This window comes from Haliaeetus leucocephalus, unplaced genomic scaffold, assembly GCF_000737465.1.
Source record: "Haliaeetus leucocephalus isolate CR32 unplaced genomic scaffold, Haliaeetus_leucocephalus-4.0 Scaffold992, whole genome shotgun sequence".
Taxonomy (NCBI): Eukaryota; Metazoa; Chordata; class Aves; order Accipitriformes; family Accipitridae; genus Haliaeetus; species Haliaeetus leucocephalus.
The window spans coordinates 3,647,585-3,666,466 of NW_010973428.1; the positions used below are offsets into that span (position 1 = coordinate 3,647,585).

Sequence of the window (18,882 nt, forward strand, 5' to 3'; positions counted from 1 at the left end):
TGAAACCTTTGTATGTTGATGGGATCAGGACTTAGCAACCACAGCTTTATTCCAGATATTAGACCTCAGTTTTACGTTTGCAGCATCTCTAAATCAGCAAAGATCAGATGCCGGTTTTAGTCTACCTTCAGACTTTTAAAACTTATGGGACTGATTTTTAGGCATTGTCCCAGGGGATACATCTAAGTGTTAAAATCATGCTACTGTGATTTTGTTTGATATTTTTTTTTTTTAACAGCTGACAGACTTGCATTTAATGTAACAAGCTAGCACCTTAGCCAATAAAGTAACATGCAGGAAATTTGGAAGTTCAGTATTAGGGTAAAAGTTTTCCCATTCTCTAACTCCAGACTTACCAGAGGCCAGAAGCAGTACCATTTTACAACACAAACACCATGCCCTAAACCATCTCAGTTTGTTCTAGGGTTGCCACCTGTTTCTCATTATACATCCCATGTAGGCTCATCTATGTTTGTCCCTACTATAATTTTCAATGAATTAAAAATTTGAGGTTTCTTAGAGGCGTTTTCTGTCTCTGTGTGTGCTATTTATCAGTGGTGGAAGAAACCTTTGCAAAGCTTCATGGACTAAGATTTCAAACTGTTGTGCTTTAAATTACTTCTGGCAATATTTGCATTGACTCTGTGACTCACCTTAATTAAATGTCAAGGTCAGCTATTATCATTGCTAAAAACATGAATGTGAAGACTGTTTCTGTAATTCCGATTACTATATATAGGAATAGTAGAACATCAGACTAGCATTGTCCAAATTTTGTGGATAAAACTTTTGCAGCTGAACAACTTGAACACATTCATATTTGACACGGAAAAGAAGACAGCTGTCACCAAAAATTGATGTTGTGAGGTTTCTTTAGCCTATCCATTTTACATAAACCATATAAACCAAACTTTGAATTAGACCAATTAAAAGATAGCAAAAAAGATATATTGTTTACTTACTGCAGAAAGCGGGTAGTTGAAGAATAATGCAAGACAGAGGGAGTGGCGAGGAGAAGGTTATCCTTTCCTTCACCTCTGCGTAGGTGTATTTTCACTCATCATTTCACAGAGGAAATCTCTGGAAGGAGCCAAAACATGGAGTGAGACCAGTTATCTTTCTTCTGCCCTTCACCAGACAACCTGTTCACATAACAGTGAATTTTGTATGCGGATCTTCTAATTGCTTTGTCCAGAGGAACATTAATTTTTGATACTGCATATGATAAATAAAAATTCCTGGTGTCAGGTGCCAGTGAGGTTAGCTTTAATTTCACAGAACTTTATAACACCTGCAAGCTTATTTGCCTTACAAATAACTTCTGAATTTACAGTCTTAGGTTCCTTCCTGTGTGAATGTCTTTCATCCCATTTTAAATTTATTTGGTTTTGCTTTATTCCTTTTTTTTTCCCCAAAAAGTTTTAAAAGTATGTAAAGGGTTTTTTAATCTCCTAATGATGCCATAGCTTTAAGATGACAGCTTAATATAAAGAAATGGAAGTTATGCTAACTGATATTTATTAAAAAAAAAAAAGTAGTAGTAAAGTTTTGTAGAAGCCATAACATTAGGAGCAGTTGTACTCGTGGATAGACCAACTGATAGAAATATTTGTATGTAAGTATTGGCCATTACCAGCCATTAGCTCTGAAAGAGCTGATCCCTACCTGATTTTTTATTTTTTTGAGAGTGGATAGCTACTGGAGAAACATTAGCAACGCATTTTATATCATTGTTTTACATTCATGCACGAAGTAGTGTTCTTCATGATTAGCATAAGTTAAAGTCAAGACATATGTGCCCTCCTGATTAGATTTAAATATTTATCTTGTTTTCTGCTTTCCAGAGAAATGTTTAAAAGAAACTGTAAGTCAATTGAAAAGTTTCCTTGTTATGAAGATGAGTGGTGTAAGATCTCTTTCACTGACTATGCTGTAACGTATGCTGATCAGCCACCAAATGTGTGGTTTGTGGTTTTTAGGTAAGTTTCCTACAGCCCTGTGTAACTCTTGTGGGGAAGTGGTACTGATGCACTGTGGTTTTTCAGTAACCTGCTTTAAAAATATAATTTTACATAAGTCTACTTTCTTTAAATTCTAATGTATACTTCTACTTCATGTTACACAAATAATTTTATTTGTGAAAATAATTTTAATATAATTTTACTTTTTTTTTTAAGGGAAATATTTCATGTTCCAGAAGACATGCTTATAGTGCCAAAGGTGTATACCACTATCCCGTCCTGTAGACTTCATGTTGTTGATAATGACACACTGGAGGAAATGCCATATGTCTTTTTCAAAGTGGCACCTCGTGTTTATCCCAAAAATAAGGTAAATGCAGAGAGTTGTTGTGAAAAGTATAATTTTTAAAATATTAAAAATTGCCCAAATTCTGTGGACATTTTTAGCTATGTCATAATGTTCTACTTTGAAGCATGCCCTTATTTATTAGCAAGTTTGAACAGAGACTTTCACTGATCTGCTTCTGTGCTAAACCTTTTGCAGTGCAGGAATAGCTTTAATTTTCTTTGATGTTTTTTACTATCGCTAAATGGAGGAATATTATCCAACTTCCCTGTGCTCTGCTACTCAATGGCAACATGGTTGCTGCTGATGCTGTCCATCTGAGAAAACAACCTTCAAGAGTCAGGGGCTAAACTAAGAATAAGGTTTGAATAGCCTTCTATAAGTCATGCTTACAGTAATTAAATTCACATGCATTTTCAGGTGCTAGTGATAATTGCAGTGTAAATGCCAAAGACAGCTTTAGATATACTCTCCCTCAAAGCCTGTGTGTTACCTCAGAAGCATTGGTGTAAATTGCTTCTAAAAAAACCCCTATATTGTTAAATAATTATCACAGCTTCCCCTCCTTCTGCCTTTTTACCTTTAGACTGAAGAAGACAGTTTGCTCAGTCTTCCCTTGCAAGTGACGTGTTCTACACTCTTGATTGCTCTCTCCTCTGGAGTCTTTCCAATTGCTGCTGTCTTTTTCTTGTTTATCATGCACAACACTGAGCACAGTAAACTTTGCACCAGGGGTTAACTTGTGGCCATACAAATGATGAGTAAGGAATGATTAGTTTACACGTCTTGTGGGGTTTACTCTGCTTATATATCCAACTGTGATGCTTGCCCTATTTTGCAACACCATTGTTGACTCATGTACTTCTGTAACCCTAGGTGCTTTTCTGAAGAACTGAATCCTGCAGTTTATTATTCTCGACTAAATACAGTGTATTTCACTACTGATTTTAATGCTATTTTTTCAGACCATTTCCCTAGTTTAAAATAATCTTGAATTCTTATTTTCTCTTCATCTAAAGTTACAATCCTTCTGAGTTTGTGGTATCAGCTAATTAAATATATATGTTCTCCATTCCACCACCTACATTATTAATAAAAATATTGAATGGAATCAGGTTCAGGTTAGCTCTTTGAAATCTCACTGATTGCATCCCGCTCTTCCAAAAGGAGCCATGAGTATGTGCTTTCTGGATGTGATTGTCCAACAGCCACCTTAGTTTCTTCATTATGACTGCATTTTCCTAGGCTTAGAAGAATGATCAAAGAGATGGTGTCAGGTGTCTCCTTCCCCATAGTGTGCTTTCCTATAGAAGGAGGCTTGATTGGTTTGATAGGACTTGGGTTTTGTAGTCATTTTGCTATGTTGAAGGGGTTGCAAGGAGTTAATTTTATTAGTTATTTCATGAGGTTTTCAGCCATTGGAGTTATGCTGAGTAACGATTTTCTAGACACCTTTGTCCATCTAAAAAAAACCCCAAACATTGCAGTTCTATAGTCTTCCAGTACTTTACCTGTCCTCCATCAGTTATCAAACATAATTTAAAAGTTTCCTGATTTTTTTAATCTGTTGTTATCCTTCAGACAGTTCAGAAGTTCATCAGACCTAACTAATCCAAATTCTTAATTTATCTATATGATCATTTACTACTTATTTTCCTATTCTGGTCTGTCTCTTACCTCTTTAATATTCCCCCTAATATTAACTATTCTAGCCACGTGTTCACAGTTGACCTTTTAGTGAAGACAGGTTCATATTTTAGCCTTCTCAGTCTCCTCTGTCAGTAACAAGGAATTGATGCCAGTTACAGTCTAACACTGCAGGAGCAGTTTTCTTGTCTTTCTTTTGTAACCTCCAGTTTCATCAAACTTTTTTTTGCACTAGAATGAACTTGCCTTATCTAGTGTTTATAGTGAATATTAGCTGAATGTGACAGATAAAGACTACTGCTGCTGGAGGAATATGCTTAAAAAAGAAGGGTTGCAAACAAACTCTTCAAGCTCTCAAAACTAATTTGGGATCAGAGATGGGGTGTGGATTCCACCAGACAGGAAAATTTGGTTTGGAATCCAACAGTGGCAAGTGGCAGGATGCAAAAAGAAATCTCAATGGTAAACACTACTTAGTGCTTTTCAGGAAAGTGACAGGTTGTGGAAAGAACAAGCACAACTTCAGATTTATTTCAGATCTCATCTCAGCATTTGTCTTGCTTAGCAGAATACAACTGTCTAGTTCTGCCTTGTAAGGCAGGTTTTCCATTTCCCTGATTTTACTAACTCTTTCTCAGACCTCCTCCCATTTAACATATCTTTCTTGAATAAAGATGTCCAAAATTGTACACAATATTCCAAGTAAGATTTTACCAACACTTTGTGCAGTAGAGTGGTTTTAAAATTGGAAATGCTTGTTTAGCTATGCACTACCCCACCTGGTACATTCCACACTGGGTTTTTTTCCATGGTACAGCACGATAGCCTCAGTGATTCTGTCATTAGCTAATGAAAATGGCCCTTTTTATTTTATTCCTGTCCTTCCTTATTGAAGTGCCCTCTTAAAGCAGACATTTTTGTTATTATTCTCTAAACTCAGGACTTACATTTTTTAATATTAAATGTGGTTAATATCAGTAAAGAGTGATTTTGGTTTAAGAGTATTAAAACAGAATTGTGCAGGTATGTTGTATTTTTCTACTTGATCTTATTACATTTCTTAATCAATGCTACTGAGTTTCTCAGTAAGAATATAACCTTATACTGTACAATTTAGCTTTTCTTCCTATTTGTAAATGGTTCATTAATGTTTCAGTGGACCTGCAAAAGCTATTGAAAGCTCTATTGATGTTTTGACAAGACATTATGCATTATTATGAAACAGAGAATACAGTAGCATTATTTTAATGTTACCTTTCTTTTTAACAGTATTTTGTAAAAAAGTCAACAATATCAAGCAAGAAATTATGCAGTATGCCTGAATTCCTAAATGTCAATATTATTAAGGTCCTTCCTTTTTTTTTTTTTTTAAAAATAAACCTACCGGTTAGTTGTTCTCTTCAAAACTATGAATCAGCAATTTACAACAGAACTAAAAAGAATTCCAATCAACAGATACTGTTATTCTGCTGCAGTAACACACCTGGAACATACTGAAGTTCATTTCAGAATGATTGACAATAAGGGTAAAATCTGCACACTAGCAATAATGTCTGTCTTCTTTCTGCAGACATTACAATCTAGATAGAAACTAAGTACTTGCTTTGCATTATTTGGATTTTTTTTTTTTTGCATTAAATTTTCTTCTTCTGTGGTAATGTTTTCTACTGCTCAATACAGTTGGGTTTGGGGTTTTTTGGTTTTTTGTGGGTTTTTTTTAGTTCTGCTCTCTTTATTATTCACAAGTCTTTTGAACAGATTGTAGAAAACGATAGAGATAAGCATACCTCAAGCTTCAGCTGACCAACAAAGATAAGAGTTTAAGAAATCATCTCTAACGCATTTAATCTAGAAGACAGAAGTCTATTTGAACAAGGACACTGATCAGTTATTTGTCTTGACTAGTCATAGAAGGACATAAGGAAATCATCTTACTTCACAAAAAAGTTAGTTTAGGTGGTATATTAGAAAACAACCGTTTCTGATTCTAAAGACAGTGAATTGTAACAAGATATCTAAGTAGGTAATGAAACCTCTCAAAGATTTTTAAGAAAGAGACATAAATCTGATGGGGTTGTCTGGATGTATTTGCTTATTTCTCAGTAGTGACTGATGATTACTTGTTGTTCCTACCAGCTACAAAATGCAGTTATTTTGCTTTCTACTTGCTTATAATATTCAGAAAGTGCTCACTCAAACAATTTTTTTAATCTTAAGTCTAAATTTTCTGCGTATTTATACGTAACATTAAGAATGTATAACCTTATGATTATAAACAGGTATACAACGGAAAGTGTTTTTCTCATGTACACCATGCTGTCAGAAAGCACTTGAGTATCTGGCTAAATCCTTCTCAGTTTCCAAGTGTACTTGTTAAGAGCAGGGGGGACTTTAACTATGTGCTTACCTAGATATTTAAATAAGTGAGTTCTCTTGAATCATAGCTTTGAATCATTGCTATTACCTTATAGTGATTAAAGGGTATAATGTGCCTTACAGTTACAATTGCACAAATTGGAACCATGAATCATTTCTTTTACTTTCATTTTAAATATCCAGTAGTCCTGAAGTCACAACCCTGCATTATTGGATAGTCCTGAAATCACAACTCTATTATTGTAAGAATTTTTCAACAAAGTTTTTTTACTGGTGAATACTGGTTTCTTTTAACTGAAATTTAGCAGAAGACTGCCAAAAGAGAAAATCTTTCAAAGAATTTTCATCTGGACTATTTCTTGGGTGGAACACGAAATTTTAGTGTTTGAAATAGCAAGATTGTAGGGCTAGCTTAGAGAATCTGAAGAAGGGACTTAATCCTGAGCTCCCCATTGCACTCATTATGTCCCTTTTTCTTGACCCTGCCTTTCAAGTAATCACATTCATATTGCCTTCTTTTTTTTTCAAATACAAAATAAATTCAAATTTTGAAACCTTTTAAATTATATTCTGGTTTCCCATATTCCTGTTCTCAGGATTCATAAAAAGCAGATAAATCTGCATCAGGCTTATTACTTGTGTGTAGCATTTTTTATTTATTTTTTTATTTGACTTTTCTAATACTAGAAATATTTTTTCTTAAATCAACATCTTCATAAAAATAAGATTAATATCCTGACATCTAATGCTATACTTGCAATGACATTATTAAAAGCAGGGCCAATATTAATTTAACCTCAGATTTGAAGACAGAAGGAATCTGATATCTAAATTTCCATGCAGCAAACTGCATTCACCCATACTTTCACACTGCCTACAGTATGAAGGGGCATTTTAAAATCTCTGGTTTACCAGTGAATGCAGTAATTTTCATGTTCACATTTTATGTAATTTTGCTTCCATATGTGTGAGGACTGCTAGCTTTTGCTGAATGTCTTGTGCATGCATTGCCAAAATATTAGTTTCCTTATCTTCAGCTGTGGTCACCTTTGGAGATAAAAGTATCTATAATTTCAAAATTGTTGCACAGTTTTCAAGTACATCAACACTTTACAATACACATCTTTCTTACCTCTGGCATACAGGTCAGATGTTTCCCAGCAATAGTAGAGTATGGGTTTGATGGGGTTGTCTCAGAGCTTGGAGTGAAAGTTCTTGCCCTATGCAGTCATTTTCTTCATTATATCTCTTGCTACTACTACTGCTACTACTATCATCACCATCACCACCACCACCACATATAGTTTTGGTCAGATACTAAGAGGGAAAAAATCTTTTGTACCAAATGAAAAGAATTTGATTGATACTATTGCTAATGGTTTTACAAGAAAAAGAACAGTAATATTACAGAACCCAGGGATGTATAGATGTGTTTTATCTGGGAGCTATTTGCATAGTCATATGATGTAGAAAGCAAGAAAATACATTGAAAAAATATGCTTTACTGAACTTCAATCATGTTATAAGACTTTTCAGACTAGAGTACTGTACATGATTAAATAAAAAAATAAGAACTCATTAATATTTGTTAAATTAGACTTTATTAAACAACTTAGAATCATCAACTAATTTGGTTAGAAAGTGACCTCAGGAGTTTTACTGTACCTGGCCCTAAAAATACCTGCCAGCTTTGAAGCTAGATGAGACTGGATTTGACTTGCTATGTAACCTTTTGCAATATAAATTCTTGTAATAAGAGATGCTTCATAAGTTAGACTGTAATAGAGCTGTAAGAGTCTTGCTTTCAAGAATCTTACAGCTCTATTACAATCTAGCTTATGAAGCATCTCTTATTATATTAATAAGTGTTACATGGACAAAAACTGTGTTGCATGGAGTCATAGAGTGCATTTTGAGTAGTGTTAGTTCCAAGTAAAAATGACTTGTTTTCTCCTTTCAGAAAGGGTACACATTTATGGCTGAAGCACGTACTGGTGACCTGCCTGTGGCAGCTGGAAGATGGAGGCTCCGGCTCATCAGTTCTCATAGTCCGCTCCCATTTCTCTCTCGTGAGGCTGTAAATAATGTCTATTCTACTAAAGAAATTAAAGAGTATTACATACCCAATGACAAGCATGTAATGTTCAGGTAAATATTGAGAGAAGAATGATTAAATTCTGCTTTTTATGTGGACCATCCCTGACAGAAAAGTATGTTCTTTACTCTTTCGTAGAAGGGGAGGGTATTAAGGCAAATATCTGAATTTTATGGGACATCTATGTGCAATACCAAATTTAACATTTCATTTGTGGAAGTGTTATTTTCTGGAATATTGCCACTGCTTAATGAAGAACAGGTATGAAGTACACAGACTATAACTTTAAAAACATAATAGCAGTATTTTGCATTTCTCTAAGCTCGATCTTGAAATCTTATCCGTATGTCAGTAACTGAAATTCCACAGTCCTTTGGGGGATTAAATATATGTTGAAATCAAGATTTTGCAGGTGGGGAGGAGACATAAAGTTTGATATATTTTTTCAGCTATTCAGATAAAGCTTTAAATAATACAGAAATACAATGCTTTCTTTTCTGATATATCAGACCAATTTCCATCTTGCAGTGTTGGCAGAAAAATTTATATGCATTTTATTTTAACATACTGATTCTTTCAGGGGAACTTATTTAATAAAAACATGATCATTTAATTTTTATTAATCCTTCCTTAACTGATTAAAGTTTATTAAAATCAGTTTATTCTGGCTGCATCTGAGTTCAGAACTGACCCTGACTAAATCACTATGCTTAAGTTTTTACACATAGGACTACACCCTGCACTAAAACAGGCCCCGTGCCTAGGGCTGATTACATGTATGTATTTTGAAGGTTAATTCTAGAACATTTTGCCTTCATTCCTGACAATTTGTATTAATATTTCAAATCAATGGATTATTCTTGGGATAGAGGTCTATTTAACAGGAGGAATCACTTTCAATATAAACGAAGAAAGCATGTAGTGGAAATATAACAAATGCACTCAAATTCTGTAAACTCTCTCTTTCTTGATGAGTTTTTTTCTTTTTCTCCCCTCTGGTGTTGGCAATCTTTTAAAAAGTTTATTTTAGAATATTTATATATTTTTGGCTCCAAATATGCTGAACTTGGGGTGATAGAGTTTTTATGTGTTGTTCGTTTGCTTGCTTGGTGAGATTAGTCTAACAATTTGAATTTATGGACAAAAAGCAAGTAATATATAACGTTATGAGTAACAACAAAACTATTATTTAAATTTCATCCTAAGACTCTAATTCTACAATCTTCTAATTCCACAGTCTTTTAAGTTGACCAGATTGGCCACTGCTGTCAAATGAGATAGCTCTACCCTTTTGAAAGCAAAGCTTTCTTTTTTTTTTCTTTTGCTCAGTTACTTTTTAATTGAAACAGTCCCTTAATCTGGCTAACCATGTTTTTCAACAAATACTAGTACAGCAGGAGGGAAAATGTATATCTGGACATTCGATAAGGCAGTGAAAAAAAGAAATGGCAAGACCACCCCTTTTTTTGCAGCAGCACTTACTTTGACCATGGATTCACTGCACTAAACTTCACTACAGGAAGCTTAGCCTACCAGATTGCAGGAAAACAGTTGACTACAAACTCAATTTTAAGTGTTCGCTTCCAGGTCAGCACAAGGTTTAGGTACTTTCCTAAAAAAGAATGACCTGGTATATTTGGTTATGTTGCTATCATTTTTGTCTTCCTCTTTAGGTATTCAGTAAAAGTCTCAGCGCCACATATTGCTACAGTGCAGGTACAAACCTCTAAATCAGATGTCTTCATTAAACTACAAGTTCTAGATAATGAGGAAGAAATTGTGAGTGTCACTGGAAAGGGCCATGCAGTCATCCCTGCTTTTAATTTCTTGAGTAATGAAACACTTTTGAGTTCCCATTGTAAGTATTATATTCTGTATTTGATATGAGGGATATACATTCTTACAGTAACATTAGATAATCAGAGAAAATATTATTTCTTCCTACTTTTTCCATGAATCCCTAATTGCTTTGTGATTGAGTGAAATCAGCTACATTTCTGAGCAATGAACAGGAGTCCTTGGTCCTCAGCAAGGAGGAAGGGTACCGAAAGGATTGATTGAAATAAGGTGTCCAGCCTTATTTTCTTCCTCTGCCTTTTGGTCTTGTTTTATATCTGAGTAGAGTTTTGTGGATAATTGAAGTGGCTTCTCAGTTCTGAAAATTTTTATGCATATGCTTGCCTTGTCCTTGAGAACTGAAATATGTTTTCTTTTCAAGATCTTGCCTTTATTTGTTTGATCTTAAAGTTCAAAAAATTTTGGCTGTTAGGAAACTGATGCCCAGACCATGGGACATGGTAGATAATTCGCAGATTACACTGAGCCTTAGGGTTTAAATGCACCATCCTGAGCATCACTCCTTTTAGCAGAAGCACATGTTTTATTGGCTTCTCATCCATCATATGAGCCCCAGAGTACAAGGCAAAGACTCTTGAATAAATGATGTATTATTTATCCTTAAGAAAAATCTCTCAATTTTTGACTCTACCTCTGCTACAGCTTTACAATGATATTCATGGAAATAGAAGACACTGAAGGAAGAGCTACTTGCCCCAGACTTGCAAAGTTGGCATATTTATTATACTTGCTATACTATTGTCAATTCTTTATGATAGCAACTGAAATACTGAGAAAATTTGTACCTTATGGGAATACTTGAATTTAAACAAAATTTCCTTTGAGACAAATTCATTTGAAAGTTACAGCAAACACCTCACTCATTTTTGGCTGAACAGTTGAATCAAGTTCATTTGCTCAAAGTTTTTGTTTTGTTTTTATTGCCATTCATTACATTGCAGTCTTGTCAGCTCACCTCTCATTAAAGGTGAGAACTAGTGTGTGTTCAAAGGTCACCTTTCATGAGTATGCTAAAATTAATGTATTTTTCTCAAAGTACTTTGAAACTAGTGATTGTACCTAACAATAATCCAGCTGGCATCAGTTAAAACTGACTCTCTGTAGTCCAGCAAACTAACATTCCGAGTCTACTGTATGCCCAAGACTGGCAGCATATAAATACTGGGAGATGGGGCAAGGAGGTAAGGAAAATTAAGCCAAACTCTTTTCAGTGGTGCTCAGTGACAAGACAAGAGGCAACAGGCACAAACTGAAATACAGAAAATACAATTTAAGCATTAAAAAGGTGATTTGGAGGGGGGAGGAGTTGTTTGGTTTGGGGTTTTCTTTTTTGTTTCGTTTTTACACTCAGAGTGTCAAACACTGGAACAGGTTGCCCAGAGAGGTTTTGGAGTTTTCATCCTTGGTGATAATCAAAACCCAACTGGACATGTCCATGAGCAACCTGCCCTAGCTGACCCTGCTTTTAGCAATGGGATTGAACTAAATGATCTCCAGTGGTGTCTTCCAGCCTCTGCCAGGACCCCTCAGCATCCTGTGATCCCATGAAGTCAGTCAGTAGTTAAGGCTTATAGTTTGGGGTTTTTTCTTAATGATACACAAATAATCTAGTTGCCTTGGATGTGCTGTCCAACTAAGGAGGTATTCATTTACAACCAGACTTAATAGAGAGAGCCTTCGGCTTGAGATTGTAGCAATGCTCTGCCATCAGCCCCCTCTGATGTAGCGAGATAACTCCCTGCATGCTCCAGAGGGCAGAGTTAGGTTATCTGGACATCCTCTTTCATGCTTCACTTGCAGGCTTTCAGAAGTTAAGAGTTCTGCCAAACTCAGTACTCAAGAACTCCAGTAGCTGTTTGCTACTGGCATTTTTATTGTTTGATAAAATTGGGGCTGGGCTACTGTAGAAGCTAAAACAAAACTGGAATGAAAATTTTGTCATCTGAAAGCACGCTCGGCCAGTTAATTGACATTTGATTTTGAAGTGGTGCTTAATCTTGCTGTTCAGAAACAATAGATGCAGCTGAATGAGGTACATAATTCTTAGGCAGATTTTCAATAATTGTCCCTGTAGTGCTCAGGTAATTTTTAACAAAAATGAAGTACCATCTACCTGCTTTGGCTACACTTCTTATATGTAATAGATTTTAGATGCTACTGCTATGCCATCTTAACTTTTTTCATAATCGTCATTTCCCTGTTTTCTATACACTTCACTTCTTAATCAAGCTATTTCCGTTTTATTTGTAAGATCATGTACTATTTTGAATTTTTCATTATGGGTTTCATGTTGAAAATTATATTCTTCATAAACATTACAAGTTTGCTTAAATAAAGCAGTTGTTCATAAGCAAACAAGTCAGCTACTGTACTCTCATGGACACCATTATAGATCGATGTTGTAAGATATTAAAGTCTTCAGTCCTTTTATGAAGACTTTTAAATAATAAATCTTCTGTAAATCAATCAGTTTCTGCCTGTTTGAGCATATTCAGAACCTGAGGCAAAGACAAATTGTTCAAATACTGGATTATTGCTTTGCTAAAGCCCAAAATAGCATCATATTTCATGTGCTCACCTCCGCTATTTTGAACTGTGTAATTTCCTAACAGGATCCTTTAGAAAAATGTTTTATCTAAATTTCCAATGCTGTGTGAGAAAAATAACTAATTTAATCATGTTTATGAAACATCTTGATTTCTGCCTCAACTGCACCTTGTTATTACCAGAAATGTAAAATTAAATACCATGGAGACCATGCTCTTAAAGTACAATTCATCAGATGACAGTGTTGTGGTTTTAAAGTCATGGAGAACCTGTCATGATTCTGTCTCGGTTACCAAGATAATCGACAGTTATTTTTTGGTTACTGATTTTGGAATGTGGGAATGGATTCTTTAGTAGACTCATGGAAATAGAAGCAGGAAAGCCATAAGATAGCTCAGATTAGGGCCAGCATCACAATACTTGAAATAAATTGCTGAGTTACCCTCACTAAAGTGAAGGAGAAACTTTCTTTCAGGAAACTGTCTTGTTGGCAAAGATCATTGTCTGTAGACTGAAATAAGTTACAAGGCACAATCAGATGAAAGAGAAGAGAAATGGGTTCCAACAGGTGCTGGAAGGGAGAGGTTGGGGCAGAATAACTAAGAAGCACATTTTGTCTTTTCCAGACTAGCAGGGGGCATAGGTGAGAAGAACTTTACAAAGTATCCTCAGAAATCAGACACTCACATTAGGCTTCTCTTATTCTTATGTGCTGTGATACAAATAATTTCTGCTAATTTAAAATTATTTAAATCCATTGTGAATCATTCAGTGAAATATCTGTTATATTAACCTGATTGAAAATAGGAAGGTTGTCATATCACGTTTGTATTCAGCAGTGGAGCCTATAAAAAAGCATTATGATTTTAGACTGTATTTGAAGGTGAAATGAATATTCTGATGCCATTTAAGTGTGCATGTGTGCATATAGAGAGCTGTCATTTGGAAGGAATGACTGTGAAGCTGTCACTGTTCAATTTTTTTTTTTAACTATTACTATTATTTTTACAATTTTAGACCAAGTGGCCTTAAGTTCTTCTCCTATTTATGCATCCTGTATATCACAAAGAAGACATTTTGTGTTACTGTTCCAAATCTTTCACAGCATCCAAACTAAATGAAAAGATTATGAAATGTACTCAGTATAACCAATATGACAGTATCATATTACCGAGCCTGCTGAGTGTCTGTAGGTGCAATTTTTGGCACTGTAAAAGCATATTTCTTTGCTATTGTCAAAAGTGTTAGGATATTATGGACTGTACAATAACAATCAATATAGGAACCTTCTTAAATACAGATGCCAAGTTCAGGTGGGGATTTTTACAATTGGTACTTATTACAACAAGATTCATACCATCAGTATCTAGTTGTTCTCTAAAAAAGTGTGTTTTCACAGAATAGGAATAATCAGAAACCACTGCTGTACCATCAGCACCGAACTTGTTAGTTAAACAAGACACAATCCTCACATTTGAGACCTATTCAGTATCACATGTGTTCTGCCTCTCATAGAATTGATCGCTGTATTGAGAGAAGTACTCTTAAGTGGCATTACTGTGCAAGCATCACCAATAAAACTTTATCCCCGTTTCCCACCCACAAACTGTTAATTCATCTCCAGTCACAGCTGTTTTATAAATGTCTTTTATAGCTCAAAACCTACATTAAACCAATTGATTTTGAATATATTAACCTCTCTTGAGATGTAGCAGATGACTTGGACCTTGAACATTCGCTTGCCAATAAAGGAGTTACACATTGACACATTGCAAGCACAACTCATTTTGTTGATACAAGCATAGTAGTCCTATAAGCACAGATAGGCAAGTGAATGTTCATAATCCTTTTATTTTCCATAGTAGCAGCCTGATACAATCCAGTCTCAAAGTATCAAAATCTCGTTCAGATATTTATTTGAATCTGGAACTAAGGTAGGTAGGACTTCCTTCTAGTCAGAACTTTGGTTAGGAAAACCAAGACTGAATATTTATGTATGTAGTAAGGAAAGTAATTTGGTGTCACAGCACCACCTGGTGACAATTGCTAGAAATATTATTTTGGATGTGTATGCATTTTTGGTAACTTTCCCAAGCCATCTTTCCAGCAAGGAAAGCAGAATGAGTCTTATGGAGGATTCCACCATTCTGAGCTGAGTTATCTTCATGGCAGGCTCATCCTCTGGGCAAACCATTATAAAGTTTTCAATACTTAAGCTCTTCAGGTTTAGGAGAGAGAGAAAAGGAGGATAGTGAGGCATTCATGACAGCTAATTATAGCTGAAGTAGTTCAACCTCCCTTGAAACCCACCTACCTTGGTATGTAGAGGTAGGCCCCTTCAGAGGGCAGTGCACAGCTCTAAAGCCCAGGCACCAGACCTCCTGGAGAGGAGCTCACCTCTCTGTTGCCTACAAGAGGGAGTATATTTAGTTGGCCTCACTGCTTTAAAGCTACCTTTTTGTAAATTATTTGCCCTGTCCCTTGATAACAGTGCTCAGGCAGGCATTGAAGATCTTTCCTGACTAGAAACTTTCATGGAAATATTGCAAATGGTACCCTAAAGGCAAGTTACCCAACTGGAAAACGTCTGTATGTAGAGTCATTCATCCGTGTGGAATCCAAATCGTTTCTCTGCAGCAGGCTTTCACACAGATGTAAAAGAACATGCAAGATTCCAGTCTCTGGATAATGTTTCTTCTTCATCCAAATGCACTTCTGTTGAGTGAAAGCCTCATGATTTTGGTTCCCTCTGATGAAAGACTTGATAATCTAACCACTATGACTTATGTCTCCTCTCATCTTCACAGCATGGGAAGCTAACTGATATCTGGAAGGCTCAGCAGGCTCTATTTGAGTGAGAAACTATTCCACAGACACAGGCTTGCTTAGGCATATATTCTACAAAACAGCAGCCATGGAGTTGCATTGCTCTAAAAAAGGGGTTAGAACAAACTAAATATTGTCCTTCAAGTTTCTCTTAGAGGCCGCCTTACCACAGGGACAGCAACAGGGATAGTTCAGGTGCTAAAGATTCTGAATGTCACGCAGAAGAGCAACTCATAGCTTGTGATTAGGAGGTTGAGACATCTTGAAGAAAGCCTCTCTGCAAGGTCTTGTTTTCATTTCCCAACTTCTACTGATTTTCTTAGGAAAAAGGAAGCACTGCCTTACTGCAGAGGATGATGTGATAGCAAGTGATCCGTGGTATCTGACTTCCATAAGAAACAGTATTTTCTGACTCCCTTTGAGTTTCTAGTGGCACACTTAACCTCTTATTTGGCATTTATACACTGACACACCACCAGTAAATTTTGCTGAATCTGGTCTAATAGTCCTGTCGAGTCCTGTAAACTTCCCTGGATGTTTTGTCAACCGGGTGAAACTCTACGTTTTTCTTTTGAAGTGTTGCAATGATACAGTATCATTTTTTGCTTCTACAATAAACCTTGGGAAGAGTAAAGCCTTCTGTCGTCAGTAAAGTCAAAATATATCTCTTTCCCATTTGATGGTCCAGCTATTATTAGTGTAACACAGGTGAAGCTGCTTCCCCAGATGTGGGGGTTTTGCCCTTATTCAATTTTCTGTGAGATGTTCCCTTTTAGAATTCTCTTTCCTTTCTCTGTAGACATTCAGCCAAGATAATGTCATAGATTTCAGTGGCATTAGAAATGAACACAAGTTTACGTTTTCTGGATTAATACTTCTGTTACAGCCCTTCTTTAGCACATTCCTGGCTTCACAGTTTTCCCACATTAATACCTTCCTTCGCTTTTTCTAAACTTCAGTCAGCTATGATCTTTGTGTCAGGTTGACATAAGAGACTTCTGTAAGGGTAGGAATTGCCAGAACTGTGGCCAATGCACCTCTCCCCTCCTTCCACCGGTATACACAATTCATTAAACTAAGTGAGCTATACAGAGATCCCATCATACAGAGTATAAGGCTATCTGTAGTATGTAATATATAGCATGATGCTGTGGTGGTTAGTGCAAGAAAGAAGTGCGGGTTTTGGGGGGGGCGGAATTATATGCTTTATAAATAGTAACAACAGTTATATATACAGTCTTTCAAGTTTCTCATTATTTACTTTGAAGAGATTTGTGATTTGCATGCAGAATGAAATAAGGGTAGTATTTGGAATAAGCACAATTGTAATTGGAACCTTGTGAGCATAATACAGCATTAGAAAATTGACTATGGTAATTCTTCTTTCTCATAGTTTCTGGGGGCATCTGCTTACCTCATATCAATAATTCATAGAATTTCTGGAAATTTACACTGACATTTTTTATCATCTTGCAGCAAGCAAAACCCAGATTATTCAAAGTAGTACAAAGAAGGAATCAGAAACTGGAGGATCAAAAAAAAAAGGTCATATTTCATCTTCAAAGGACACCAAAACTTCTGTCAAGCCAAGACTTGTACGAGAAGGTCTACCTATATTAGAAGAATCTTTCCTCTTGGAAAACTTTCAAAATAATGATGGAAGTCCACAACGAGTAAGAGATTCCAAATCACTGGGATTTGGAAACAAACAAACAAACAAACAAACAAAAAACCAAACCAATGAAGGGGTATTGATAATTCTTTTGGTACATGTGGAGATCTGATATCCTGAGCCAAGAACAAGGAATCCAAAATTAAGATTGTTGGTAGCTTCTGAATGAGGCTATGGAGAAAGGTTAATGTGCAAATATGAATAACCAAATAACAAGGGGTCATTTTTGTTTCCAAATCAAGGTGATGATACATTCAATTTTTAAATGTTCTTCATTTGCCAAATCCAGTTCAAGTATAGCGTAACTTTCAGCGAAGGGCCAAAAACTACCAGTAATGAAGTTAAACTTCTGATGCTTCAGTGTGAGTTTTCTTTGCAATATTAAGTAAGAGAAGGTCATCTTTAAGAGTTTTAAGAGAAACACCCATTGCCAGTTAGCTGAAAGCTTTAGTAACACACACACAATAGCTGCTACTTGAGCCAAGTTTCTCAGCAAGGGATGTCAAAACCAGGGATTTTTCTTGACTTCACCTGGGATTATTTGTCTATCTTAAGAAAACAACATTCATCTTCTCAAACAGTTCTTGTTTCTCTATCTCCAAGTGTTTCTCTACTGTGATTTTTCCTGATAATTGAGTTCAATTGCAACAAAATATTCCAAGGAAAAAAACAAAAAACTATTGAGAAATAAATTCCAGGGTTGTTCGTTTGACTCAGAACTGGCTTTAGAATTTGGAAAGCAATTTTTAAAGAGAATCATTTCCTGTTCAGTGTAGCCAATGTTTTAAAATAACCCATGGAACCTGTGACCTCTACCTCAAATTAAGACATTATTGAGTGCTAGTATTAGGGCTCAAAACCCTGTAGTAGGTCTTAAAATCAAAGACAAAAGTCTTTGTTTTAGCACGTGGTGTACATAGGAAAGTTACATGGAAATCTTAAAGGAATGTAGGTCCTTATTGTATAGCCCAGTTTAGTTTCACTTGATAAATGCTTGAGTAATTGTTTAATTTCACAGGTATTAAAATAAAATCTGTCCAATTAACACTAATTTTTTAAGCTTCTTGTGAATACTGTAATGTGCAAGCTTTTAAGTTGTGTGTTTTATTTGCTGAGTTCAATAGCTGGCAGTTCACTAACCTACAGGACTTTTGAATGCTTACTATAATTGTTATGTCTTCAGCATGTTAATGTACTGCATTTTCTTTCACAGTCTTACAAGTATATCATACAAGCTTTGGTGTTGTATAATAGTTGGCCACTTACAGACAGTCAGTCTCTGTTTGTTCAGGAACTAAAAGAAATTGAGAAAAATGAAATCAAAGGTAGGTCAATCTTAGTATGTATTTAGTCACATGCATCATGTTACTGATTTTAAAAAATGTTATATTACCACAAGCCAAGACCATATGACATTTTTTCTTTTATTCACTTCTTGAGTGAAATAATTAAGAAACAAAGCTCTTTGTTCTGTGCTTCATAGAAATGAAGTTTGATTACATGATTCCTTCAGTTCACAAATTATAAAGAAATCAGAGAATACTCTGCAAAACCC

General features: G+C 35.5%; 1 protein-coding gene across 1 annotated transcript in view; it reads left to right on the top strand.

The window, feature by feature from the left end:
• ADGB (androglobin) overlaps positions 1–18,882 on the top strand; it is a 121,708-nt gene that overhangs the window by 86,258 nt on the left and 16,568 nt on the right. The window contains exons 25-30 of the mRNA XM_010584512.1: positions 1,845–1,979; positions 2,178–2,331; positions 8,291–8,478; positions 10,099–10,283; positions 17,132–17,328; positions 18,541–18,652. Coding sequence (XP_010582814.1) covers positions 1,845–1,979; positions 2,178–2,331; positions 8,291–8,478; positions 10,099–10,283; positions 17,132–17,328; positions 18,541–18,652 — 971 coding nt within the window. The remainder of the gene's footprint in view (positions 1–1,844; positions 1,980–2,177; positions 2,332–8,290; positions 8,479–10,098; positions 10,284–17,131; positions 17,329–18,540; positions 18,653–18,882) is intronic.